Below are 25,181 nucleotides of genomic sequence, written 5' to 3' on the forward strand. Positions count from 1 at the left end.
TCAAATTCAAACTCGACGAACTTGAGGACAGGGAGGAACGCGTCGGGTTGTCGTTGGTACGTGGAGGCTGGGAAGTAACGCGCCTGCCGCTGCTACTACCACGAGGCTATCGAGATTGGGCTTGGGAAGGTGCAATGGGAGGAATGTTATTCCGTGCCTGTACCTTCCATGAAGGTTGTGTCTTGACAAATACAAAGCACCCAGCATTGCCATCGAGTTATCTCTGAACGCTCAATTCTCTTCCTATATTTGTACAATCATCCATTAACCCCCATCATCCAAGCCCCATTTTCAAGGTGGAAGCACTTGCTCCAGTTCCGTCACTGTGTCGTCCATCGTTCAGTAGTCCCATTCCGTTCAAGCCCAAGTCTGCCATTCGAACCATAACTTACCCAGCTCTTATAGTATACAAGAAAGTAGAAATTGTTCGTCAGTCTTGTTACTCGACGATTTCCAGCTCCCCTTCTCGATCTCTAGCGAATGTGTCCTTGTACCCATCCCATAACCGTACCAGCTCGTCCACATACTCTTGATGCACCTTGTCGAGGTATGCTTCGTCGACCTTGTTGTCCTTTCCGCCCTGTTGGACCACCTTGATAGGACGGCCTACCACGACATTCACCCCTCGTCGGTACGGCATCAAGCCCACATCGTAGTTGAAGATGCCTCGAGCGTGGAACAGGGGGATGGTGAAACCCATCATCTTTTTCACCACCATCTGTACCTTGTGAACCCACGGGTGCTCGACACTATCAACTTGGTCATAAAGTTCATTCTCCCCAAATGCCAGAACAGGGACAAGATCTGCCCCTTGGCGGATCGCTAGCTTGACAAATCCTTTTCGACTCCTCAATACTAACCTCAGCGAATGTGGCTGCGCATCGAGACTCTCTCGAGCACCACCAATCACAATGGTCACAGCTCGACCCATGCCCTCACCGTTGTGTCCTCCCTTGGATAGGAGATTCTCAATAGATTCTCGTGAAACAGACGCCAATCCCATGGCCAAAGCATAGTCTCGATAGAGGGGCACCCGGAAGTTGGTGTCCAGGGTGAGGAGAGTATTTGTTATGCCCGGGAAGAGGTCGGAAAATCCCAAGGCCTCAGTGGCAAAGGCAGCAAAGGCGCCATGGGATATGATACCGTGTGGATGATATCCAAAGATATACTTCCTTGTAGGCTCCAAACTGACCGTTCGGTGTAGTCGGGCCGGGAAATATGAAGCAAACCCAGACCAGAATTTCGACCGGCGAAGCCAATTCTTCCGTCGCGAAAGTGTGCCGTTGGTTGCCTCTTCACTGATCAACAGAGTATAGATGAGGTAGGGGATGAGGAGTGGCCAGGTAAGAGGAACGGCACAGAGGAGGAAAAAGAGAGAGAGAAAGATCGGGATGGTCATGGTATGCCACAAGACCGCCAGGGTCTGTAACCGTCGTTGAAGCGGGACATTGAGCGGTGCCCATCGAATACTATCATCAGCGCGTCAGCAAAAAATACCCTCCGTCGAAAGGAAACCTGGGGTGGTCCGTACGCAGACCTATTCCAGCCTGCGCCAGCCTTTCGGCCACTCGCAAGCTCCTTGGGAGTGTCTTGTTTCTTGAACTTGGTATTGCTGTCCCGAGGCGCAATCTTCCGACTGTGTTTCAAACTCTCATCATGCTCCTCGTCGACCTTGACGCTGGTCAAGGATGTCTTCCCATCAACACTTGTATACTTCTCATGCACCAGCTTGTCCTCGTCCTGTTTCAACGCATCGCCATTAACTCCTTGATGGGGCCCATCACCGTTAGTCTCATGGAGACCATCTCCATTTCGGGCAGTCGCAGCGGGTTGCACGACACTGTCGGCGTAAGATTTCGGCGGTAGATGGTGCTCAGCACGTTCTTGAGGGTCTGCAGGCTCGGCGCGCAACACACCAGAATCGCTGCTGCCAACTCCGTTCTGTCCGGTCGAGTGGCTCACAGCATCGGCAAAGGACTTGGGAGGTAGATTGAGCTCAGCACGTTCTTCAGGGTCCGCGGGTTCAGTGTTCAGCGCTGGAGCGCCGCCGTTGGAAGAGGCCATTTCCGCGTAGGCTGTGACGGTATCGCTTTGCAGGGTGTCGGCGCGCTCTTTGAACCACGCAAAGTCGGAATGCCCTCGCTGAAGCATAAATCCCGAGGAAATTCAAATGGTCATGACAGATGCACTGCAGGGTCAAGGACAGGGGGACTTTGTGCCCGAATCAACCAACGTAAGTCCCGAGAAGAATTGATACTGTAGGGCGTAAATCTGCTTAGTAGGTAGTAGTGGCTCTGAGCGAGTGGAGGAGTATAGTATGGGGTGAGAAATGAATTTCTGGATTGCTATCTGTATGTGTGTTGCGTGTACTTTGTACTCGTGCAGCAACTGATTGGGGGCACGTTTGAACTTGGCTGAGGGTGGATTGCACGCCCGTGACGTCAAAGCACGGGTGGGGCGGAGCCCGATGCCCAGGGGTTGGAGCTGCAAGCCATGAAGCCATGATCTCCGGAGGACACTAACTAACTATTGCATTAAGTACCTAATGCTGCACGCATTCTCGAAGCATGGTACGAGGTACCAGTATGACAGCAAATTGAACTTATTTCATTTATATCGTTCGTGTGGATAAAATTGTAAATTACCAACAAGATAATATGTCCACATACTACCTTGCTAGAGTGACTTCCTCTTTGTTTCTCGAGCATGTGATATCCGGAAGTGCCTCACATGCCTCTCATCTTCAACCAATTCCACATGTCCTCTTGGCAGACCCATGTGTTCCACATGATACTGTCCAACCCTTACAAGGCTTTAGGAGCAAATCCAAGTTGTGTGTTGTCGCTGTCAAAAACCGCAAAGACAGCCTTGAGGAAGATGTCGCCATAAATGGAGAGGCCCAGTCCCTGGTTGCTCTGAATACCACCATAGCAAGCTAGAAGAAAAAGAACAAGTCAGCCATCAAGGACGACTGAAAGTTATTGGAAGTTGAGAGTAGTAACTTACTTGTACCAGAATTATCGGTAGGGGCAAAGTTGATGAAAGAGCCAGGAATCACGGCATGATAAGTCTCAATGCCAACGACAAAGTTTGGAAGGGTTGCTGAGCAAGGGAAGACGTAGCCACCTTGGCTGTTGTCGTATTTCGCTCCTCGCACCGACTTGTAGTAGTCAGCGACGATCGCATCATCGACCAAGACCAGTGTGGTTCCAGTGTCGGCAATAGCATCGATGCTGGATTTCTTGAACGACCCGTTTCCAACGCCGTATCCGGTGCTGGTGAACTCCCAGAACCCTTGCGATGGGTTGACGGGAGTGTACGTGATCTTGCCGGTATGCTTGCTGTCGTCGATGAATCCAAAGTCGTATGTTCCGGGGACACCTTTCTTTAGATCGACAGTGAACAGGTTGGAGGAAAGAGCCCCTTGGTTGATCGCGGTGTCAAAAAATGTGGTTTGTTGATCGAGTGTCACTGTGTGCATATTAGAAGCATGCTTGGAGGACAACCGGGCACAATTACCTGTGTTGATGGAGCTGAAAGCCAACCCGAGAAGGCCATCATTGTTCTCATCCTGTTGGAACTGAGCACTGATTTGAGATGCAAGCTCGACAGCCTGGTTGGTGACCGTCACGCCACCAACATCCACAGTGTCGAGATAGACATTCCCACTGGCACCCGATCCATCTCCATAGGTGATGTTCCAGCTTGCACCATCGAGTTCTTGAGCAGTGTCGGACTTGGATGGGTCGTAGAACTCATGACCTTGCCGTTGAGCGCTCGGAAGCTCGGACGAGAAAACCCATCTGTGGCATACTTAGTAAAGCGGCTTCACCCAGGCATTGCTAGATGGTTGCTCACAAATCTGCGGAACCAGTGTCGAAGTCAAGATTGACGGTCTGGCCTCCGATGGTCACGGGTGATAGATATTCCGAGTCGAATTGTTCCGGTGTGGCGCTGACAGTGCCATCTTGAGCCGCACGGCTCACTGCATCAGGCACAACGCGGTTGTATTTTCGGTACGCGCGCTGCAAAACCACAGGACCGGCCTGAAATGGTTTCGCAACGCTCTGGTTGATAGTAAAGCCCTTTCGGGTGGTCACCTCTGGGACCGGGGCGGGCCTCGCGAGTGTTGTGCCAGCAAGGGCAGAAAGAGCGACAAGAGTAGTGAATGTATGCATTTTGAGGGCAAAGAATGACAGGGTCTCGAGGACACAACTAAATGAATGGATGCCTTGCTGACTGGAAAGAATGAAAGAATTGGATGAGGCTTGAGAAGATTTCTCGAGAGAGACCAGCCCGTCAAGTACCTCTTTTATAATTCATCATTCCTTCGACTGTCCGTAAACAACACTTTCCGATATACCCACTCTGATGCACCAACAACTTACTTGGAATTATGATAAAAACTGGAATGGAGATGATGCCACATTAGTTCAGGCCCGTCCGGCGATGGCCGAGGACATTGGAGGACTTTGTTGATCGCCCATTATCACGGAGGAGTTGACGGTTCAAGAAGGTCGTTAAGCATATCAAACCTTGACCACATCTGTTGCATGAGCCAGGTACAAGCATGATTCGAGAACATGCCTCGGGCGATCAAGCACTAGACAAAAGCTTCGACGGGCTTCAACCTGGCAAGCAAGCTGGCTGAGGGGGACGATTGGATCGAGCCATCAAATAAGCAGGAGACAACAGAGTCCACAGCAGCCTTGTTTCGGCGATGGCTGAGGAAATTGGCATCATGTCGCGGGCCATGCCATGCCAGGGAATGGCGACATGTCTTCCTCGGCTTCATGTGAGTCGACGAGAAGGACAGGTGGAAAAATGGACAAGGGAAACCTGGAAGCGATCGTGCTGTTCCGGATGGTTTTCTGTGGGGGGACTTTTTAAAATGAGGTTGGAAGAAGAAACGCCCAGCTTGGCTCTCTGGTTGGAGGCGGGGGATGGCACTAAGCCTTTCTATGATCGACGCCCGTTCGATCAACGGCCCACAACTATCATAGGGGGCTTGTTTCAATTTCTCGGTCTAATGAGAGGGAATGACTATCGAACTCTCTTCTTGATTGCCTCTAAGCCTTGCTATTCGCCCAAGAAGATCTATCTCAAACGTCCAGCACAGATACAAGGCTATCATGCAGCCTACCTACTCCGCCCACCATGTCCCAACCAGCTATCACAGCCCTCTGTAAGTTTGATTAAGTAAGTCGATATGATGGAAGTCTAATTTCCTTTCAAACACAATGTTGCGTTTCTTTTGTAGACTGGAATCCATGTACGACGTGTGTTTCCAGCTTTTAAAAATACATTTATCAGACGCGTCATCGTGATGGGCAAAACAGAGGGCAAGATCAAGGCTACGAATGTGAACTAAGCGCTCTTCGAGACGTACGAGCAAGGCACCGACGGGGTGGAGGGAAAATGTAAGTAAAATAATTGCTGTGGTCTTCGAGCCACAAGACATCATCATTCAAAACATTCTCGAAATCACGTTCTACATGATTCAGGGTTCTAGACCAATGCCCAACACCAAAATTCAATGCCTCAATTCAACATTCTTCGTGGTTGCAGATCATTCTGCAACATGGTTTTGCTTTTATATCTCGCGATGATGGAGTGCCAGTCAAAATAGGGTATTTCAAGGAGGTGATCGATGCGGAGGGTGTCCGGAAGGTTTGGTCGTACTGGGCCGCGATGCCACAGTCGCCAGCCCTGCTAATGTGGTCGCCGCGTCATTTTCAGGAGATTCCAGCCGATTTCGAGTACCGTCTTGGCCGTGAGGTCGCTCGGGAGGAATTTCACTGGCAAAAGGTCGAGGCTGCTCAAAGGGACGACCGATGTACGGAAGGTTGGATTGTCCCATGGGCGATACACGAGGCGGAGGAAGATTCCTCATCACGCCTTGCTGGCCGATGTCAGGCCCTTTCTCGGGAGGTATCAATGGTAGTAAGTAGGATGGCCCTAGCTGCTGAGGTCCCGATGGGAAAGGTAGCGATGGTGGAAGCGCCCTCGGTGAGTCATGAAAACCACGTGTATCCATTGGACGATTCCTCCACCCCACCTCCTGTGCTGTGGGTGATGGGAAAGGCAGTGGGAGAGAAGGGCTCGCCGAGGGTGGCTGGGGTGGAATGGTGACCGGTGAAACGCCTGGTACCGATGTCTGAGTGTAGTATGCGAGCCTCGAGCGTGCGAACAGATCAGGTGAACCTACCGGTTCCAGGGAACCGACGCTCGGGGTATGCGGTGGGAGAGGAGGCGTACCTGACGCAGAACCAAGGTTTAAGCCGGCGGTCCGCATCAATGATTCAGGTAAGTCATTACGCATAGTAGCTGATTCGTCCGAGACAGAGCTGTGGCTCGAAAGGAGTCCGGGGCGGAAATTTTCACGACTTTGTTGTTGGATGGGAGGCGACCCGCTGCGAGACGAGGGCAGAGGTGGTCTTGACGCGGCAGTACCTATCGGTAGGCTGCCGGTCGAGTGTGCCGGTCCACCAGCGTAGGGCGATGAGACCATCGATCCAATTGAGCCGCCTCTCACATGGCCTGAGTGGCTTGAAACGGCCTCGGGATTAATCTCCAAGGACTTTGCGGACACAATGCTACCGCTAGATTCGGGTTCGAGGCGAGGTCTTTTTTGATCCGGGGGCTGCCCGTGTTTGGCCTTGAACTCTGACAGGTATTGCATGTATTCCTTGTATGCATCGGTCTTTCGATATGCAGACAGCTGAATGTTATATCTCTCTTTATCAGCGTTGGCCTGGGCCTCAAACGGCTCTTTACCAGAAGGATCGAGCTTCTGCCATCGATCTCCTACCAATTTGGCTATCTGTGTGAAAGAGAGGCTTTGATCTTTGACCTCTTCGCGAACCTTGTTGGAGAAGATAACGTAGGCTGACGGAGGACGTTCGGGCGCGTTTTCATCAGGTTTCGGATGACGACGATATTTCCTCTTTGTCTCGGGTGCCGGACCTGAGCCTCGTTCTAGCGTGCTCAACGTCGGGACGCCACCTTCTGAACTCCTGCCGCCTTCATAAGGAAGGTCCTGGGCCGGAGAGCCAATCAGCCGTTCATAAGATATTCCTCTATAGTCAGCAATCGCTCGTTGAAGCTTCTATTTCAAGGTTAATGGCGAACTGTTCAGAAAGGTAAGTGACCTACCCTGCGGTGTCCGAGTTTGATATTGAGGACGTCACTGCCATCAAGTTAGCGCGTACTTCTCCAGTGATGGTCGACCGAAGACATACAAGTCTGTCTCCTGAATGTCTAGCAGGGTCTCCCAAGTGTCGAAGCCTTCGCCTATGAAGGCGTCAAAGTATTGCTCAAGGCCCAGGCGCTCGAGGTAGGGGGCGATATCTGTCATCCAAGCGCTTGTGTGGGTGCATCGATGCCTGAAAGCGGCGAGGAAACGAATACCTAGATGGTCGTATTCAATCGGGGCGATATGCCTCCCAAATTGTAGAACGAATGACGGTATCGGGAGGCTTTTGTCGCATATGGAAATGGTCGTGCTGAGTCGTTGATGATCTTAAGCGAGCGTTCGGAGCTGATTCGCGGGCTTGACGAGAGAATGGAGCGTGATAGTTCGGTCAGTCAAGATGCAGACTTGGCACCAAAGTAAGCCACCACGCGTGATTAGTTTTTACGGGTGATTTTTTGATAATGGTAGGGAATGTCCAAGTCTTGCGTGCTATTGATGTTGATATGCTCTCCACGCCATTCACTAGGAAGTCAAACGACGGTTCATGGATCGGGTGGCCTTGAACCCCAGATGGCAAGTGATGACCACCGTCAGGGTCGAGGTCTCAGGGTCTACAAGATCTGCTTTCTCACCATGGGCTCTAGAAAAGATATTGGTTGTGATCAGGACCAGGCGCACAAGAGAGTAGACCCTGAATGCAAGGCGCTGGGGCTGTAAATAGATCCGAAGACAGTCCCTGCAGGGACGACGAGGGATGCCGAGATGTCGTGCTGGGGAAAACGAGTCGACAAATTGATTGATGGCAATGAGATGAAAATCGAGAGTGAGGACTCGGATGGCGTTTAAGCCAGATATCGCTGAACGCCGCAAGTAGACGCGAAGAAGCTCCCCACCGCCAGGCTAGGACCAGTCACAACCGAAAGTCTGATAATGAAAAAAAGGGCGACAAGCGCCAGTGTATGGAGAAAGATGCAAAATCGACAAGAAGATCCGGAAAGAAAATCTATAGGTTGTCCATGGTGTTGGGCTGTGAACGATGTTTAGGAAAGAAAGCCAAGTCTCAGGACTGGGTTAAGGTAAACTCGTGGTGCGTGGAGTCGCAGTCCCAGTCCCAGTCGCAGCAGCCGATGCCGATGGATGTCAGTGCACGGGGCATTTGGAGCATGGATGGTGAATGATGGATAATCGATGATGGAGTGGACGCCGTGCCATTGGCGTCATACGCCGCTGCCGACGACCAGCGAAAAGGCGACGAATACGGTGTGGTATCCGCATGACGAGGAATCAGAAGAGGCCTTACGCGATAGGTACCCCTAAGGGTCCTAGCCACTGCCTTTAGCTTGCCCAAGTGGTGTCCCAGTAGTGCCCACACGCCCACGAGTCGAGTGCTGTCCACCTACGAAATTCCGCTGGCAGGACCCCATTCCCTGGAGGCTGAGAACCTTGGTTTCCCATCGGCATTCAGCCAACGTTGGATGCCAGAGGGAGGTCCCCACCACTGCATCAATCATCCAACATCGTGATTGTGCTGCCCATGGCCAGATCTGATCGTATTCTATTTACCCATGAGCAGCCAGGGTGAAGTTGATGCCAGAACAATGCCTATCTACAAACCGCCATCTCTCATATCACGCCAAACCTGTGACCCCATCGTGATCTTCCATCCTCTCCCCAAAAATGCCGGTGGTGCCATTGGTTCCGAATGACCTTGCTCCTCTGACCGGGATAGGTCACTCGCCAAGGGGACCACCAGTGCAGACTAATTTGAAGCAATCGTTGTAGAGAAATTTATCAAGTTCCTGCGATTACTCGGTGGGAGTTGGGCAGCTCAAAGCCGGTAAATGAAACCTAGAAATGTGGGCTTAGGTCAAACATCTGCGAGAGGTAATTTACCTAGTACGAGTAGGTTCCTAAGGCAGCTACAGTCGTAGGATTACGCTTTGAAGCTTCCATCCCAAGTCCACAGGATGCAGGGCCTGTGACAAGAGCTGCTGTTCTATCTCCGACCTCAAAGAGATTCTAACCCTTTTTCAGACAAGGAAATCGGGAAAGCACGCCCATGTCAGTATTGTGCAAGGAAAGTAGCCGGTCGATCTGGCGCCCTGAAAGGTCGTTTTCGCGAGTCACGGAGAAGTTGAACCGCAGCTAAGGATCCCAGCACAATGGAAGCTACCGGAACAAAATCATTGCCAGCTCCACAATAGAAATGGGTTAGAGAAGACCCTGCAGACGTTGTGAACTCAAGCAGAACCAGAATGACCAAGGCAAGGCAATGCCGCTCGGGCAGGTGGAACTGCTGGAGCTTGGTCGATCCCTCGTGCTGGGGGGATATCGATTGTCGCCCAAGAGTTCGATCTCGGTGTGCTAGGTCAACCTTGGGTGTTGGTATGTCGGGTACGATGTCTCTACGAATCCTCGATCATAGCGCGCTGGTGCTAATATGTGTTCAGCAACCGGATGGTCGAATCAGGCGGTCGACTCGTCAAAGGTATGAGTACGCGTCCGTTAGCTAGGAAGTCAGTACTAACTTCTGAGTCCTCCGTAGTACGAAGTAGTCCTGCGTGCCAGTATCCATCGACCGTGGGGCAGACGCGGAAATATGTGCCCTGGAAGTGCCCAGGTGCCTGAGACAGCCCCGCCAAGATGTCTACGGTTACCCGAGGGAGATAGTCACGTTTCCACATGCTTTGACCGGCGGAATGCCATAGCCATAGGCCACACCAGAGGCGCCCTCGGGCTACCTGCTCGGGCGTCGCTTGCCCAAACTTGAACCCGAAAGTTGAAACTCGATATCCAAATTCGAAAGACCACCATACTTTAAAGGTTATTACTCCGTTACCACTGCACCTACGAAGTACACGTGACAGCAGGGACGAGTGAGGATCGTTGGTGGCTAAAGCTACCTAACCTCAGAGGCTCCAAATTCAACAAGTACCGAGGAGGGGGAAGGCTGCCCCCTAATTCGCAAAAAGGTGCCCACTGGACTGCCCACGGCGGTGCCCTGAAACCACCTGCCGCCGCTCGTCAAGTCAAGTTTGTGGTCTCCCTCTGTGAGCTGCTGCTTCGTCTTCGTATCTGCAGCCGAGGAACAACAACCCGTTTGGTCATTTAACCAATCTGGTTTAGGCAGGTCTTGACGTCCGTTCGATTAAGTTTCCCGACAGGATCTCCATCCTACTCAGTCACTAACCTACCTTCCCTCATGTTTCTCGTCAAGACGACACCATACCAAAACACCACACTACACCACACCACGCCGGACTACTGATACCGACCTTTCTGGCGGATAGGCGTCTTTCCGATCCCTGGTTCAGTAGTAGTCATTCCGTGAAACCCTGACGCAGATCTTCGAGCTTGCTGTCCTGGTCCCTTGACAACACCCCCCCGCATCCCAAAAGGCTTGTGGTAGTTCGATCACCTTCACAACCTGCTGGCCATGGCTCAGCAGAAAGACGGGCCTGAGAAATCCCATTCCCCATCGACCCAACTGCACGACAATGACAATCCTCGCGCGTTGAATTCTGAGATGGCCAAGGTGAGAACAAAAGCCTGCCATGAACCCTGTTCGGCATGATAATGCTGTCGATCCGCTAACGACTGACAACTGGCACCAGGCCTTTCAAGAACTGGCTCAGTATGCAATCCACCTGGTTTGGCTCCTGCACCTTACTAACAGAATATCTATAGAGGCGAAAGTACCGCCTCAGCCCTTGAAGCCAAGCTTGATGGTATAGAAGGTCGCATCGACCAATTACTGGCCAGCATGGAGGAGAACTTGAAGCAGGATAATCCGCCCTCGGATAGGTCCCAGTCCAAGTAAGGCTTGCCGGTTGTTCCGAACTCCCACGTGCTGGTCACACCTCTTCAAGTTGAGGCCGCAACCAACTCTTCAACACGGAGCTCAATTACCCCCAGTACATATATCGCTAGTCATGTCAATTTTCCCACACAAAGACATTCTACAGCCTTGCGACCGAGACATATCGTCACCGTCGGATCAGGGTTGTCCGAATATGGACCCAAAGTCAAACTTGCCGTCATGCTTCTCCACCACACCCACTTCGGTTATTACTCCATCGATGAGCTGGGCTGGAGTTACATCAAACGCAGGGTTCCAGACATCGATTCCAACCGCTGCAGTGCTGATCAACTCTGCTTCCTGATCGAGTACTAACTTTCCATCTGCCGTCACTTTCGGTCCCTTGATCCTGGTCACCTCTTCTGGAGCTCGTTCCTCTATGATGATATCCTCTCCCGATGGCGTTGCGAGATCGATGGTCGTTCTGGGAGCAGCGACCAAGAATTTGACACCATGGTGTTTGGCCAGGACTGCTAGAGAATATGTCCCAATCTTGTTCGCCGTATCTCCGTTTGCGGCCACCCGATCGGCCCCAACAACTATTGCAGCCAGCTTTTCTCCCTCCTTAGCCAGTAGTGCACATGCCATTGAGTCGGTGATCAGGGTCGCCGGGATCTCGTCATGGACGAGTTCATACGCCGTTAAACGTGAACCTTGATTGTACGGCCGAGTTTCGGTGCAAAATGCCCTGGTGAGGCTGTTCGCAGCTCGCAACGAACGTATCACTCCCAGGGCCGTGCCATACCCTGCAGTTGCCAAGGATCTGCCCGGATGTCAGTAAAGGTACGATGATCGAGGTTGTACTGTGCAGACCCTGTATTGCAATGTGTCAAGACCTTGAGTTCCTGAGTTTTGTCCGCCTGCCACTTCTTCCCAGCAATCGTGTTCGCATGTATCCAGCGAGCGCCGTGTTCACCGATCGCCTTGTTGTCGGACACATCGTCCACGAGCATGCGTTCGGCGCCGACAATATATGCTTGGGCGACCGCGATCCCTCCGGCGTCAGCACTGATGGTGGCATTCTCTGCAATGCTCTTCAGCTTGCCCACTGCGTCGCCGAGATTGACAGCCGTCGGCCTGCTGGTCTTCAGGTAATCCAGCCGCTGATTGATTCTCTGCTTGACATCTGCGGCCGAAGACGGTAGTTTGGACTCGGTCAATAACTTTCCCGTTTCCACCGCAAGTGCCAGGGCCGCCACGATGGCAATCGCAGGGGCACCCCGTACCTTCATCGTTTTGATTGCATCGTGGGCTTCCTCGCATGTGGTGATGTCCAGAAAAGTCGTCCGATGAGGAAGCTGAAGTTGATCGAGGATTTGCAAGGCCGGTGGCGTTGAAGCCGTGCCGGCCTCATATCGAATCGCTTCCAAGACCATGTTGGATGGAGGTCGACAACGAAGCTGTCTATACCACTTTCAAGGTTGCGATTCGGACCACAACTAGTGTCTTCGTGTTTTCTTCGGCTAAATCGTGGCCGACGCTGTGATGATCGTCGAGGCCAGATTATATTTTTTCTTTGGATCGAAGGATGTCGCGACGACAGGGATCATGCGGGGCTAACATTTTTTGATCGTCTGAGTCATGCGACTACCCCTCATAGCTTATTCTGAGTCGGCTACTCATTGTTCGGAGTTGCGTCACTAACTTCCTGTGTGGGAACACTCATCTGGTTTGAGGCCTGTTTCGTTTTTTCATTCGCCGCGGCATGTCATGAGCAACTTATAATCGACGAAAAAACAAGTATGAGGGACTTCAAGCTCAAAGCGGCAGTCCAGAGCGGCTTTGCCTCGGCCGCCGCCTACGACACTCACCGGCCTAGCTATCCAATTGAAGCAGTCGACCAATTCCTACAAAAACTAGAGGTTTCCGGTGTCAAGAGGGCCAAAGTTGTAGATCTTGCAGCAGGGACCGGAAAGTTCACAGAGATCCTGGCGTCACGACCTGAGCAGTATGATATTCTGGCCATCGAACCTCACGATGACATGCGAGGGGAACTCGAGCGAAAAAACCTCACCGCTGTGAAGGTGGTCAAGGGACATGCCGAAGATCTTTCATCTGTGCCGGACGGCAGTGTCGCAGCGGTCGTCGCAGCACAGGTAAGTTTTCGAGCTCGCACATCTAAGCTAAGATATCGTGGCTGATCTGGAGGTAGGCATTTCACTGGTTAGTATTCAAGATTAACAGATCTTCCGATCGTGAAGGCCGATCTCTGACGGGGTCATCAGGTTTGCCAACATGCAAGCATTAACCGAGATCGCACGCGTACTTCAACCAACAGGAGTCTTTGGTGGGATCTGGAACATGGATGACTGTATAATCCCCATCGATTCAAGTCCGGGTGCCGCACACTTGCTTACCTCATATTGGAATAGACAACGCTCCCTTGGACTGGGACATACAGCCTGGTTGGGGAGCCACCATGCGCGACGTGGTACACACTTTTCAAGACGACACACCGAGATTTAGGGAGGGTAAGTGGAAACAGGTATTTGATGAGCAGAATCGGAGCAACCCGCTGTCTCTGCAATTTGCAAATCCTATCTTTGGCTTGCCGATCGGGGAAGATACTGTCGAGTACGAACAGCGTCTATCGCCCGATGCTATCTGGAGCAGGTTGAGGACGCTCAGTCAATTTGCAATATTAGAAGGGCAAGAGCTAGAGAGGGTGAAAAAGGTTTTCTTCGACGCCGTTAAGACTGAGCAGACGGATGCGCAGGGCAGAATCGCTCTGCGTGGCCGAACCTATTTCTTTTGGACCACCAGGATTCCCGACGAGCCACTCAAAAGTGGCGGTTGAGTTGATGGAACAAGGTCTCGAATTCCTACTCTCTCCGGCCTCGTGGAGCTACCCCATCGGACAGAGGTCCACACCAGTCTCTTGCTTATGGCGGTGCACCTCTTTGTATCAGTAAACCGTATCGACACTTCTTCCGCAGGGCGACACTGTTCATGATGGGTGTCCTTGGGGGTAATGGCTTCCTAATGTGTTCCAGGGGCCCACGTTCTGCCTTTGGAAGGACATTGCGCTGCTCGTCGGGACCTGTGTTAGAAGCAGTCGAATCCCCTTTCTCGAGTCGACCAAGACTTTGTACACAACCCATAGTCTATAGACCCTTCAATCGCTCGAAATGTACAGCACTGCAGAATTCCCAAAATACATAGTCAGCCCAGAGTCCTCTTCCTTATTTAAAACCCCAATTCATCCTGACCCAGGATTATTTTCTTTAGGCACTCACCATTATTCCCGCGCACAAACGCATCGCCGTAGTCCCTGCGGAACTGGCCATTGACGAACTCCTGACACTTCTCCAGTGCGATGTTCATATAACCGTCGACGGACTGCAGTTCCCCTTTGTACACGACGCCCGAGTTCAGCTTGACCGTGACAGGGACGCCGATGATCGAGGACAGGAAGCTGGCGGGGTCTTTTGGGTCGTTGTTGTTGTGGTTCTCCATGTTTCTCTCTCCTTTTAGAGACGGATATGACTTGACGGTGGGCAGCTAATCAGGAGGCACGGCGATTTGCTCGACGGGATTCAGACTTGAATGCGGCTCGAGGTCGTTGTGATTGCTGTTGCGAGAGATTTGTGAGCAGCCACTTGAATGTCCTGTCCTGTCCTGGGTAATGCCAGGCTCGGCGGGTGTGTCTGAGAGAGACTTGGCAAGTTTGTGCGCACTAGACCCCTAGGCGCACTAGCTCCGGTTAACCATATAGCGGCGTGATTCACTTTGGTACGGTATCAAAACCCCAAGTTCCATCACGATGTTCATGCCACTAAACATGACTGAGTGGGAACGAGGAGCCTATTCAGCACCTGGCACATGGCTGCTGACACTAGGCAGCCGACCCATGACTACACCCGTCGCCTCGAGGTTGTATGCATGTTGAACATCCACATCACCTCGTGAGTATCTAATCCGAATGCACAACAGCTACAAGGCTGATGCGTGTGGCAACTTGACACCTCGCGCCGATGTGTTGTTGCAGTCTGATACACGATCCCCTGAGACTGCGATTCTCAGCAATAGGTAAGTACCTTGGGAAAATGCCTGAATTTTGCCCTCCCTTCACAAATCACCATCCATGCTCGGTCTTCCAGCGCTGGGGTTGCTTTCTACCGAGGTATGGCTTGCGATAGCTTGAAATGTCTTGCGGACCTCGATTCCTGTTCCTGGCTGAGGGCGAGCCCTAGCAGTCGAGCTGAAATCCACCGTCTTTGGTAAGGTGGTCACGATCTGTGAGGCACGCCCTTTCCACAATTGATTGACGCTGGTAATGGGACAGCGTGGAGTGATTTCCTAGACCTGCTGCGCTGCATGGATACGCTGGTGATGATGGCAATGTCTTTGGAATGGCATAGCTGGAATCAGTCGACAATATCATCTTGCTATTGCACGTTGCGTGCGATTGGCGTGATGGCCCTTTTCTCTTCGGCCTTCACGGGGAAATGAGCCCAGCGATGGTGGCAACCGCGTCTGCGCCGTCTGCGAGGTGAAGTTTCTTTCCTACAGCCACGATAATCAGCTCAGCGCAGCTGAGCAAGCTAATTACGGTGCAAGAGTCTACGCTCTTCGCAATATCGATGCCGAGGGAGATCCATAGCGGTCTTTCGCAACTCTTCGGCTCCCGCACAATTAGGCGGCTTGCCATGATGGTGTGGGATTTCAACCATGTCTCCAAACTGGAATTGGGTATCGGCTGATTTCTACTGCGAAATTTCAAAGCATCTATCGAGATCTGGTAGAGGCTCACAACCCAAGGCAACACATTTAGCTATGGCCGTCGTGGTGGTCACTTTTAGCCTCAGGCAATGAACATCTTCCTCGTCCACGGAAATCTAGATGCAATGACACTCGTTACAAATCTGATGGAGTTTAACTTCCACAACGATCGACACCGCGTATATGCAATGAGGGTCAGACGACTCTCTACGGTGAAGAGATAAAGTGGGTTCATAAAGTTCTTCTCGTCATTATTATTACAGCAATGCGATGCGTAACGCATGCAACTAGATCTCCTGGTGTCCAATCCGGATCTACCTCAGGTTCATTAAATCTCGCATTCAAGATCCCAACAAATGACCACGTTGTGCACGATTGTACAGCTGCGCTTCCAGGTACATCTATTGGTGAGCATACCATCCATGTCGAAGTGTGCTTGGTCCCATGATGCACAGGACTTCAAGGATAGAACGACACCTCACTTTGAAGCAGGTTGTACCAGGCATATGATTAGACGGAAAGCTTGTACCATTCTTAGAACCTCGCATGATGCACGAGCTAAGCCGTGATTCATGTTGGCTGGAAAGAGGGTAATCCTTTTCTCTCATGAGCGGATATATCAAAAGATGCGAAACTGCTCTTCTCGAGATCTTCCAGTCAGTATTTCGCTCTTCGAGTCATACCAATTCAGCCTGCAAGCAGCGTAGCCAGCAGGATCGAAGACCACAACACAGGGCCGGAGTCGACGCTGACGTGGTAACTGTTTGGTTGCGGAGCATTTAACCACCGTAACGATGAACAATCATCGATGAAAACACTTTCAATCATGGAAATCACTGGCGCCGATGACCATGCTGGATAGACTTTTGGACTGTCAAGACCAGGGTGGTCTACCGATGTCTGGTGTCTTTTTGTATATATTGGTGAGTCTCGTTTTTCGGTTTTTCAACCAGCGAGTGGTGGCATATTACTCCGCAGAGAGTGGCATCCACAGAAACTCTGTCTCATAACCTCGTTCCGGAGGAGAACCACCTCGTCATGCAAGGCGTGCACCAACGCCGACTGTTCAAGCATTCTTGCCTCTTCGTTGCGACATTTGTTTTGCAGGTTTTCGACAAAGTTCTTCTGTCGGTTGCGACATTTGGTGGCCGCTTTCCGGTTGAGCTCGAGTTCCCTAGCATGCTTGGTCGATCGAGGTGTAATTCGACTCGTGGTGGCTTTCCGCCGTCTGACCGGTGTGTTCCGAGGCCGGTAGGTGTCATTATTTAAGTCGTTCGATGCCAAAGACAGGCGACGCAGCGTCTGTTGACGATCGAGTGACACGAAACTCGATAGCGAGTCCAGCGACGTCTGTCTGTTGTGTAATGAGTCAACAGACTCGGTTGGGGACGATGATTTGTACGTGTCGTTAGGCTGAACATACTGAGGGATCATCGCCTTCAAGAGTGCTGGGGACGGTGAATGCGAATGCATCTTCGAGATTTCAAACATGGAGAGGTCAGGAAAATTGTCTTCCGGAATGTCCATGAACCCCGGAAGAGATGCGAGCTGCCACGAATCGGAGCTTTGGACTATGGGAAAATGAGTAGGGGGTGCAGAGAACGCCGCGTCCAAGGCCATGTCTGCGCAACGCAAGTTTGTGTGTTGTTGGTGTGTGTGAGGGAGGTATGTTTCAAAAGATCCAACTATTTGGCTAACAGAGAGGGCGAATGGCAGGTATAATCTAGAATTCAAGCGACAAGTCGCTCGTGGCAAACAAATACCTTAGGATGAACTGAAGGTTATCTTCGTCGATGCTGCAACATTCGTCATGACACCCAGCCGGTAATTGTCAGAGCGGCACAGAATGGTGGCAAAACTGCACTCATGCAGGAGCGGTGTTGATGGGGTTGTAGCTTTGAGCTCTCCTCACACCGCGCGAATGCGAAGAACCATTAGCTACGGCTCAAGTCGACCCGCGGAAACCAGAGCCGTCGACATCGGTTTCATAGTGGCAATAGTCCAGACTCCAACGTGCTTGGAGGTCATGGCAAATGACGATGGGCGTTTGGGCATTTCATCTGTTGATAAGGGACAGGTGAAATTCTCAAATGCTACCGAGCTTTACTGAATTCGACTGAAGAATTGGGGTTGACTTTTGAGGAGGTGGAGATTCAACGAACGATGACGAACCGGAGTTTGAAGTCCGAAAACCAGTGATGGGAGCGATTGGATGCGGGAGAGCCAATGGATTCTTCCAATTCGTGCAATGTGCAACGTCCCCTGTCCACCTCCCATGGGCTATTGGTTACATACCTGCCTAATCTGCTACATTCCGAATGACATTTGTCTTTGCATGCAAAGCTGGACGGTTAACCTTGGGCACTGGTGGATTCACCATGGATTCCGACACCTTGTGCTCCTTTACAGAGGCTTGGCTTTTAGGAGATTATATCCGCGATCGAATCGACGTATGGCATTAAACACTGACCACCCCAGCCCTGTCTTACCACGGTCAATTCCACGATGTTATACTTCTCTTTTGCTGCCGCGGCGCATTTAATGCAACCCGGAGTAAATATCCCATTCCACAAGTCTACCATCTAGGCAAGATCATCGAAACAGCCACCTCATGCTGAAAGAATCAAGCATCTTCGGCTCTGTCTGGTTGGACACAATTTTGATTGATGCATCGATCATTGATCGTTCTCCGTGGAGGCTCACAGCTCCTAGATGATTGATTGCTGCCCATGGACTATGGATGCCCATGGCTTCGGATAAGAACAACAGGATGCATGGTAGGAAGTCTTACTTCCCAGAGGCGTCCACAGTCGCAAACAGATCTCACTTCTCCATACCTTATACAACTGTGCGAATGAGCCTACAACCCAGAAGGGCCCCGCTTTGATGACGACAATATCTGTCCCATTAGTTGTGGTTTATTAATGAGAAACTCACGGTACACTCGGTAAATACCAGCCTCGAATGCTTCTATTCTCACCATTTGCAAGTGTCCAGATCACATCACCCCGCACCCATCTCCCACAAGATATCATACCCCCTTTCGCCGTTGAAGTGGTAGCTCAACAAGTATGATGGCTATCTCTAAGAACAAACACCAAAGCAAGAGCAGCGAAAAGGCCAAACGCCGTACTCCACGAGCTTGTGACCGGTGCCGGTTGAAGAAATCGAAATGTGATGGGACAAACCCCTGCAAGACCTGCCAAGCCTGCGATACTGCGTGTATGTACACCGCGAGGAGAGGAAGAGAAGCCCGAAGCTAGTAAGTCAACTTGTTTCTACGAAGATAACATCACTCTAACGATACAGTTACTGCCAGATGCGTGAAGTGACCGACGAGGCCCTCCAGCGCTTATATTGGGCTTGTCGGAGTCGTTCTGGATTTCCTGGAAATCCTCTCGATGAATCCAATGGTCCTCCATCGACTACTGCAATTATAGATGCCTTGGGATTGATGAGACCTTCACTGGAAGACCCAGGAGGTGTAGAGAACGGACGCACGGGCGTCAATTCTCATGGCAACTCTTCAGTTCGACCACCACAGGATGCAACGAGTCCTGCCTCCGCAACATCGCCCACTCAAGACGAATATCTCCCCTCGCCCACCCAATCCTCGTTCAGCATGGCTTCCATGCGTAGTCCGGAGTCCGGAGCGATCATCACGGCTACCACCACCACCAACAACAGAATATCGACAATACCCGCAACGCCTCCGGAGATGGACATGTCTGAGCAATTTCTCTACGCCGCTTCAGAACACTTGTCTTCCCGCAGCAATTCCACCTCGGGGGCCCCGATCATGACACACATGGAGAACTCGTCCAGTATGAACTTTGATCTAGACGCCTACCTGGACACGAGCGCGTGCACTATCCCACCCAACCTTCCGCAACTCATCCACAATATGCACGATCCAGGCCAGTATGACATGTTAGCGATGATGGAGAGACCTACAGGTGTTTATCCCAGACACAGGTCTTCCTTACCGGCCCTCCCGCTTATCGATCGCTATCTCTCGCCTTGGCCGGGGTCTTTGGCAGAGACGTATAATACGAACACGGGTGGTCGGAATGTATCGATGGCGATATGATGGTTGGGTGGCTCGAACATGAGATACTCATTATCCGTCGCATGGATCTGCATCGCTTCTTAGGTGATTCAATTGGGGAGAGAGACAAACAGGACGGAGGTTGTTTTTGAGCGGAATTTGGTTGGTTGGGTGGGTGGGCAGGCACGGTGTCTACGAGGAATAGCGACGGCGGAACCTTGAGCTCTGGATTTTTTTAACGGGGTATTAAATATACCCGACAGCTCAGAGCTACATACTACTACCATGTTGTTTAAATGAACCAAAGTATCTTTCTATTTCCGATGAGGCGTTCACAAATTACCTTGTGCTCATCAACTGTTTATTCATGCGATTGGAATGATGCCCGAACAAGTCCGCATACATGCAACGACATGCTTGGGGAAAGGCCCTGGGAGAAGCACGTCTTTGGCGCTAGAGTCCCTTCGCAGCTTCTTACGGCGGAGAACTACTTCCGCATCATACAAACCCTTCCGTTTCCGCGTTACGCTCAACGTGGCAGGGATTGTCGATGTCCTGGATTTTACCGATATCAAAACAAGGCTTTTCTCGGGGAGATCTTCTTCACTAAACTTCCACACCGCCGATCTGAAAGAGAACGCACGCGGGACGAGACACTGGAGGCGTGGCAGAGCTACGAAGTATCGAGGATCGGCCAAAATGGCTCTGCTTGAAGGCGTGGCCCGGAGTTTGGTTTCCCGTGGGATAAGAGAGGAAAACATCTACGCGGCACAGCCAGGTAGCCGGGTCAGTTCACTGCTACAGGTTTTTAAAAGGTACTTTATCTACTGCAGAGTCGTGGAGCAATCCACAATAATGAGAGGCACATTTTGTGAATGTGGAATTTAGACGACACAAACCCACCGGGCTACCAGGGGAGAAAAAACGTCATATTTCTGGGGACAAGTTGGCAAAAGGCTTCCCCCCCTCGCTGTCAAACGCAAGCAAGCGACAAAGAGGGCGAAGATTCGCCTTCGCTCGATGTCGGTTACGTCGCTTGCATGTATCCTGCGTTGGATAAGTCGCTCCCGTGTTCGTACCGCTGCAAGAATTGAATAGGTAAGACTTGAAGCCACCTCTGACGTAAGTCGCGTGCATGCGCTGTCTGAATTGTTGAGTCAAGAATACACTATCCTTGAGTGAAGGCAATTTGATGATAGAGGCTCCAAAAGAGCCATCGCCAATCATAGGCCCTGGATGCAGGGGGAAACCTGGAAGAAAGAGCCGTAACCTAGTCCCGGCGACGTTCGATTGGCTCAGTCCAAACGACATGCGCAGTTTGGACATGCAGATCTGTTTGGGGGAAACTAGGTCAAAGTGGGCCAAGGGGAGTTTTTTTCCGGCCTATGGCATGTGAGAATTGATGTGGTATATGGTATTGCATTTCAAATGCTGGGTCTCCTGGAAAGGGAGCTTTTTCTTTCACCACTTTCCCGGCGCGGGAAGCACAGTGCGTGAGAAGGATGCACTCGACTGCTCCAATTTTTTCTGTCTCTCCCTCGCGACGATCCCCGTGCGATCTGTGACAGGCGTTGCGTTCGCGATCTGGTCGAAGTCGTCGTATTCTTCCTCCTCGGAGCCAGATTCGGCGTCTGAGTCCACGAGTGGCGGGTTTTGTGTCTGTTGGACATCAGGACCCCGGGCTGAATTGACGGTCGGGGTTTGGGGTTGTTTGTCCTGTGCTTTGGAGGAGACAGAGTCGGCGAAAGGTTTCGAGGCCAAAATTTTCCTCCTGATCTCTGCCATCTCCGCCTCGTCATCATCTTCGTCGTCGATCGGGGGAAGGTCGAGTGAGACCCCTTGAGGAGCGATTCCATGTTCTTCTTCGTCCGACCCTTCGTCCTCCTCGTCCTCCTCGTCCTCCTCGTCCTCGGAGTCTGCGGGCGGCTCCATGCGGTTCCTATTGCCCCCGGCCCAGACATCGTCCTCCCCCGCAGCGCCCTTGGTCAGCCTGCTGTCAGAATACTCCTTCTCCAGCTTTGCCAACCAAGCCTCCTCGGCTTTCTTCACCTCCTCCTCATTCTGACAAGCGGCATAACGTTTCAGGAGCTGAGAGTTTATCTGGAGAAATGGTTGGCCGTAAGGAAAATGCTGGAGGACGATTTCCGCCCAGTCGAGATGGCCGCAAATGGCAAAGCATGCCGCCAGAGCCTCCACGCAGTTCAGCCGCCACGGCTTTCCGTAGTTGACTGGGTTTGCGGCGACAAGATAGGGGAGTAGTCGTTCGCATTTTCCGCCAATGCGTGACCATGGTATTTCCTGGACTCGAACCCATGAGCACTCGACGACCGCGGCTCCATATTGTTCAATCAAATCCTTGTCTGCGGCCGAGACTATCGTTTTTGCGTTTGGCCTATGATGTCAGCCACATTCAAAGGTATTGAATCACAGTAGACTTACGAGATCACAACACCTTGGTGTTTCTGCCCAATGGGCAGTTCTCGCATCATCCCAAAATGCATCAATCGCTTGCCACTACATCGCTTCGAGTCGCAGTGTCCAAAGTCCCAACATGCTGCCTTGAAAGGCGGCCGTTCGGCCCCGCCACCTTCCACATCGCCATCTCGTTGTGAGCGGCTGGTATGGCGTGGATTTGTCGAGTACTTCTTCGCTTTGGCGGACATGCCATCTTTCTTGTGACGAACCATGATGTTTCAAGATTATTCAGTAGAAATAGTGATCGTATGGTTATAGAAGGTGACTCTGCAAAATACTGACGAAGATGGTTCTTGAAATAATGGATGACTTCAACATCTTGTAAAAATGTTGCCGCCCTTGGAAAAACGATAAGCTGCGGGGGCGTTATCTCCACGTGACCGTTAGCATTTTAATCCATCTCCAATTCTGAACTTCAATCGAATGGACTTTCTCCCATCTTCTTTGTGTGTTGTAACAATCACCTTTCATTTTCCACAACACCATGGGTCTGGCGGTCCTCCCTCCGGAGGCTGAAGATGCCTATGACCAAGTGGTTTCATACCATGGCTTCGACCAAGACAGTGATAGTGACATGTCGGTGGACAACGCCAACGGACGGCCCTCTAAACGCCCACGACTTTCCTCCGGCCCCACTAGACAAATCACTCTGCCTGGAGAAATGGTCACGCAGGAGATACAATGGATGAGGTTGGTTTCATGAATGTCAAGACTACTCCCGCCGGGACCATTTCTAACCACCTCAACAGAGGACACGGAACATTCATGGACGAGTCCTTGAGCACCATCATCGCAACCCTCGCCGGCCCGCTACGAAAAACGAACAAACTCCTCTCCATCGCCCCACTCCGGGCGAGATACACGCCTGAGATCGGCGATCTCGTCGTCGGCCGCATTGTGGAGGTGCAGAAAAATCGCTGGAAGGTGGACGTCGCGGCACCGTTGCTTGCACAGTTACCGCTCTCGTCAATTAATCTGCCCGGTGGGGTTCTACGAAGACGGACGACTGCAGATGAATTGCAAATGAGAAACTACTTCCAGGAAGGCGACTTACTCGTGGCGGAGGTGCAACAGGTGGGAGCCAACGACGGTGTAGCGAGTTTGCACACGCGAAGTCTGAAATACGGCAAGCTGCGCAACGGCATGTTCCTCGCCGTGTCTGGCACCGGTGGCGGTGGGGGCGTCATCCGTAGTAGGAGGCAGGTCTTCACAATCAACAGCGGCGCCCAGGGTGGTGGGGATGTGGATGTCATCCTCGGCGTCAATGGTTACATTTGGTTGAGCAAGCACGTCGAACAGGATGATGTCAAGATCGCGGGAGGTGTGAGTATCTCAAATCTCGAGGATGCGGTCAGCAGTGCGATCTACTCGAGTCAGAATGACGATATTGGAGAGGGGACGAGGAAGGAGATTGCGAAGATTGCGGAGTGTATCAAGATTCTCGCGGAGGAGCGTGTCAGAGTTGACGAGGACAGCGTCACCAAGGCTTATGAAGCCGCCGTCGACGCGGAGCTTGCCGGCATGGACGAGTCTAGTCCTGGCTATAGCACTGAGGTGAGAAAGCGAATTGTCGATGCTGCTGTGCATTGATTGATTCCAAGCGACTGGGAGAATATCATCAAGTGGCAAATATTGAAGCATGAATTGATGAAGCTAATAAATGATGCGGCACAATGCCCGGGCTTCTGGGACGGCCCAGAAATTCCATCGGGGCACCATTGTGTGAATGGACGTCTAACGAAGATCAATTTGAACTGCTTACCTACCTTCAGTCGGAATACCATCCACTGGTCTCGACACTACTATTCGTGGCTTCCTTGGCAGGCGTCTTCTGCTGTTTCTTCTTCCACCAAACGCCTTTACCTGCCTTCTCTCCGGGTATTTTTCTCAAGGTACCACGATGGAGCCAATATCCTTCATACGGAGTCACTCGCCTGGCACCTGGAAGGACACGGGGGAAGGCGCGCATGGCATACAAACCTCTCAGTCCGCGGACCATTGGGTCTGCATGAACAAGTGACTTCACCGCAGGTCCTCTGACATTCAAAGGGCGGGAGATTTCGCAAGACTGGCCTTGGGCGGACGACCGACCAGACCAGGAACTATACGAGTTGTACGAATCTCGTTCAAAGTATGACGATTCGGAGTAGAGCGAACCCGCTTGCCCGAAATTTCGGATCGCAGCTGATGGACTCAATAATTGCTGAGCGTCGCGCTGCTTTTGGTATGCGTACAAATCTCGGGCCGTCTTCACGTGGGACGGGAGTCGATTCTCGCGGATGAACTGTGGATCCAGTGCGCCGGTTCCGTTGTCGTAACTCGGACTATCCAGTGCGCTGGGCACCGGCCCTTGACCGCGTTTCCATGATGCTTCCGAGCACCTCATGGTTTCATAGTGGGAGTTCATGGTTGCATTCGACGCTGTTGAGCGCGTTTTGATGGTAAATGGCATCCTTGCTGATGGTCAAAATGTTTGAAACGATGTGATATGATTTGATGTGCTTGTGCTTGTGCTTTTTGCTTTCTTGCTAGAATTGCTTTCGAGATATATTCGTTGAATGTGAGTCAGCATTCTGGTCAGAAAAGGTCGAAGACCCGGGATGACCAGACCACCCATGATTAATACAAGGACTGACTCAAAGAGTGACAAAACATGAACATAATGCCTTTGAGTCTTCATCTCTTCATCTTTCGACCCTTTGTTCCAGAGCGAGAGAATTTCTTTGTCGTTGTAACAATGGCTGAGCCTGTCGAGATGATTCACCCATCACATCTTCTACTCACAAGTTTGGATAACGAGTCTACGTGTGAACCTGTTGACGCACGGTGGACTTATCTTGATCATTTTCTTTTGTTGAGGGTGTTGAGATTTGGAACATTGT

At 51.5% G+C, this 25,181-nt stretch overlaps 10 protein-coding genes across 10 annotated transcripts; 3 read left to right on the top strand and 7 right to left on the bottom strand.

Moving 5' to 3' along the window:
* Nucleotides 1-439: 439 nt before the first annotated feature.
* LTR84_004483 (uncharacterized protein) lies at nt 440-2,064 on the bottom strand (the record flags this gene model as incomplete). Its single annotated transcript, XM_064848060.1, has 2 exons — nt 440-1,469; nt 1,538-2,064. 2 exons carry the CDS (start codon nt 2,062-2,064, stop codon nt 440-442), a joined length of 1,557 nt encoding a protein of 518 aa, XP_064704599.1.
* Nucleotides 2,065-2,804: 740 nt separating this feature from the next.
* LTR84_004484 (uncharacterized protein) lies at nt 2,805-4,178 on the bottom strand (the record flags this gene model as incomplete). The annotated part of the gene is made up of 3 exons (XM_064848061.1): nt 2,805-2,935; nt 3,007-3,803; nt 3,859-4,178. 3 exons carry the CDS (start codon nt 4,176-4,178, stop codon nt 2,805-2,807), a joined length of 1,248 nt encoding a protein of 415 aa, XP_064704600.1.
* A 1,457-nt stretch (nt 4,179-5,635) lies between these two features.
* On the bottom strand, nt 5,636-7,357 carry LTR84_004485 (uncharacterized protein; the record flags this gene model as incomplete). Its single annotated transcript, XM_064848062.1, has 3 exons — nt 5,636-7,108; nt 7,156-7,189; nt 7,242-7,357. 3 exons carry the CDS (start codon nt 7,355-7,357, stop codon nt 5,636-5,638), a joined length of 1,623 nt encoding a protein of 540 aa, XP_064704601.1.
* Nucleotides 7,358-11,192: 3,835 nt separating this feature from the next.
* Nucleotides 11,193-12,430, bottom strand: MRI1 (S-methyl-5-thioribose-1-phosphate isomerase; the record flags this gene model as incomplete). Its single annotated transcript, XM_064848063.1, has 2 exons — nt 11,193-11,817; nt 11,859-12,430. The coding sequence occupies 2 exons, from the start codon at nt 12,428-12,430 to the stop codon at nt 11,193-11,195; spliced, it is 1,197 nt and encodes a 398-aa protein (XP_064704602.1).
* A 366-nt stretch (nt 12,431-12,796) lies between these two features.
* Nucleotides 12,797-13,851, top strand: LTR84_004487 (uncharacterized protein; the record flags this gene model as incomplete). The annotated part of the gene is made up of 4 exons (XM_064848064.1): nt 12,797-13,150; nt 13,207-13,217; nt 13,280-13,365; nt 13,427-13,851. 4 exons carry the CDS (start codon nt 12,797-12,799, stop codon nt 13,849-13,851), a joined length of 876 nt encoding a protein of 291 aa, XP_064704603.1.
* A 2,870-nt stretch (nt 13,852-16,721) lies between these two features.
* Nucleotides 16,722-17,396, bottom strand: LTR84_004488 (uncharacterized protein; the record flags this gene model as incomplete). Its single annotated transcript, XM_064848065.1, has 1 exon — nt 16,722-17,396. One exon carries the CDS (start codon nt 17,394-17,396, stop codon nt 16,722-16,724), a length of 675 nt encoding a protein of 224 aa, XP_064704604.1.
* Nucleotides 17,397-19,095: 1,699 nt separating this feature from the next.
* Nucleotides 19,096-19,866, top strand: LTR84_004489 (uncharacterized protein; the record flags this gene model as incomplete). Its single annotated transcript, XM_064848066.1, has 1 exon — nt 19,096-19,866. One exon carries the CDS (start codon nt 19,096-19,098, stop codon nt 19,864-19,866), a length of 771 nt encoding a protein of 256 aa, XP_064704605.1.
* Nucleotides 19,867-21,285: 1,419 nt separating this feature from the next.
* Nucleotides 21,286-22,511, bottom strand: LTR84_004490 (uncharacterized protein; the record flags this gene model as incomplete). Its single annotated transcript, XM_064848067.1, has 2 exons — nt 21,286-22,216; nt 22,264-22,511. 2 exons carry the CDS (start codon nt 22,509-22,511, stop codon nt 21,286-21,288), a joined length of 1,179 nt encoding a protein of 392 aa, XP_064704606.1.
* Nucleotides 22,512-22,783: 272 nt separating this feature from the next.
* Nucleotides 22,784-23,889, top strand: LTR84_004491 (uncharacterized protein; the record flags this gene model as incomplete). Its single annotated transcript, XM_064848068.1, has 2 exons — nt 22,784-22,989; nt 23,049-23,889. The coding sequence occupies 2 exons, from the start codon at nt 22,784-22,786 to the stop codon at nt 23,887-23,889; spliced, it is 1,047 nt and encodes a 348-aa protein (XP_064704607.1).
* Nucleotides 23,890-24,067: 178 nt separating this feature from the next.
* On the bottom strand, nt 24,068-24,685 carry LTR84_004492 (uncharacterized protein; the record flags this gene model as incomplete). Its single annotated transcript, XM_064848069.1, has 1 exon — nt 24,068-24,685. One exon carries the CDS (start codon nt 24,683-24,685, stop codon nt 24,068-24,070), a length of 618 nt encoding a protein of 205 aa, XP_064704608.1.
* Between the last annotated feature and the right edge of the window lie 496 nt (nt 24,686-25,181).

The sequence above is a fragment of the Exophiala bonariae genome (assembly GCF_035927105.1).
Source record: "Exophiala bonariae strain CCFEE 5792 chromosome Unknown scaffold_19, whole genome shotgun sequence".
In the NCBI taxonomy this organism is placed as follows: Eukaryota; Fungi; Ascomycota; class Eurotiomycetes; order Chaetothyriales; family Herpotrichiellaceae; genus Exophiala; species Exophiala bonariae.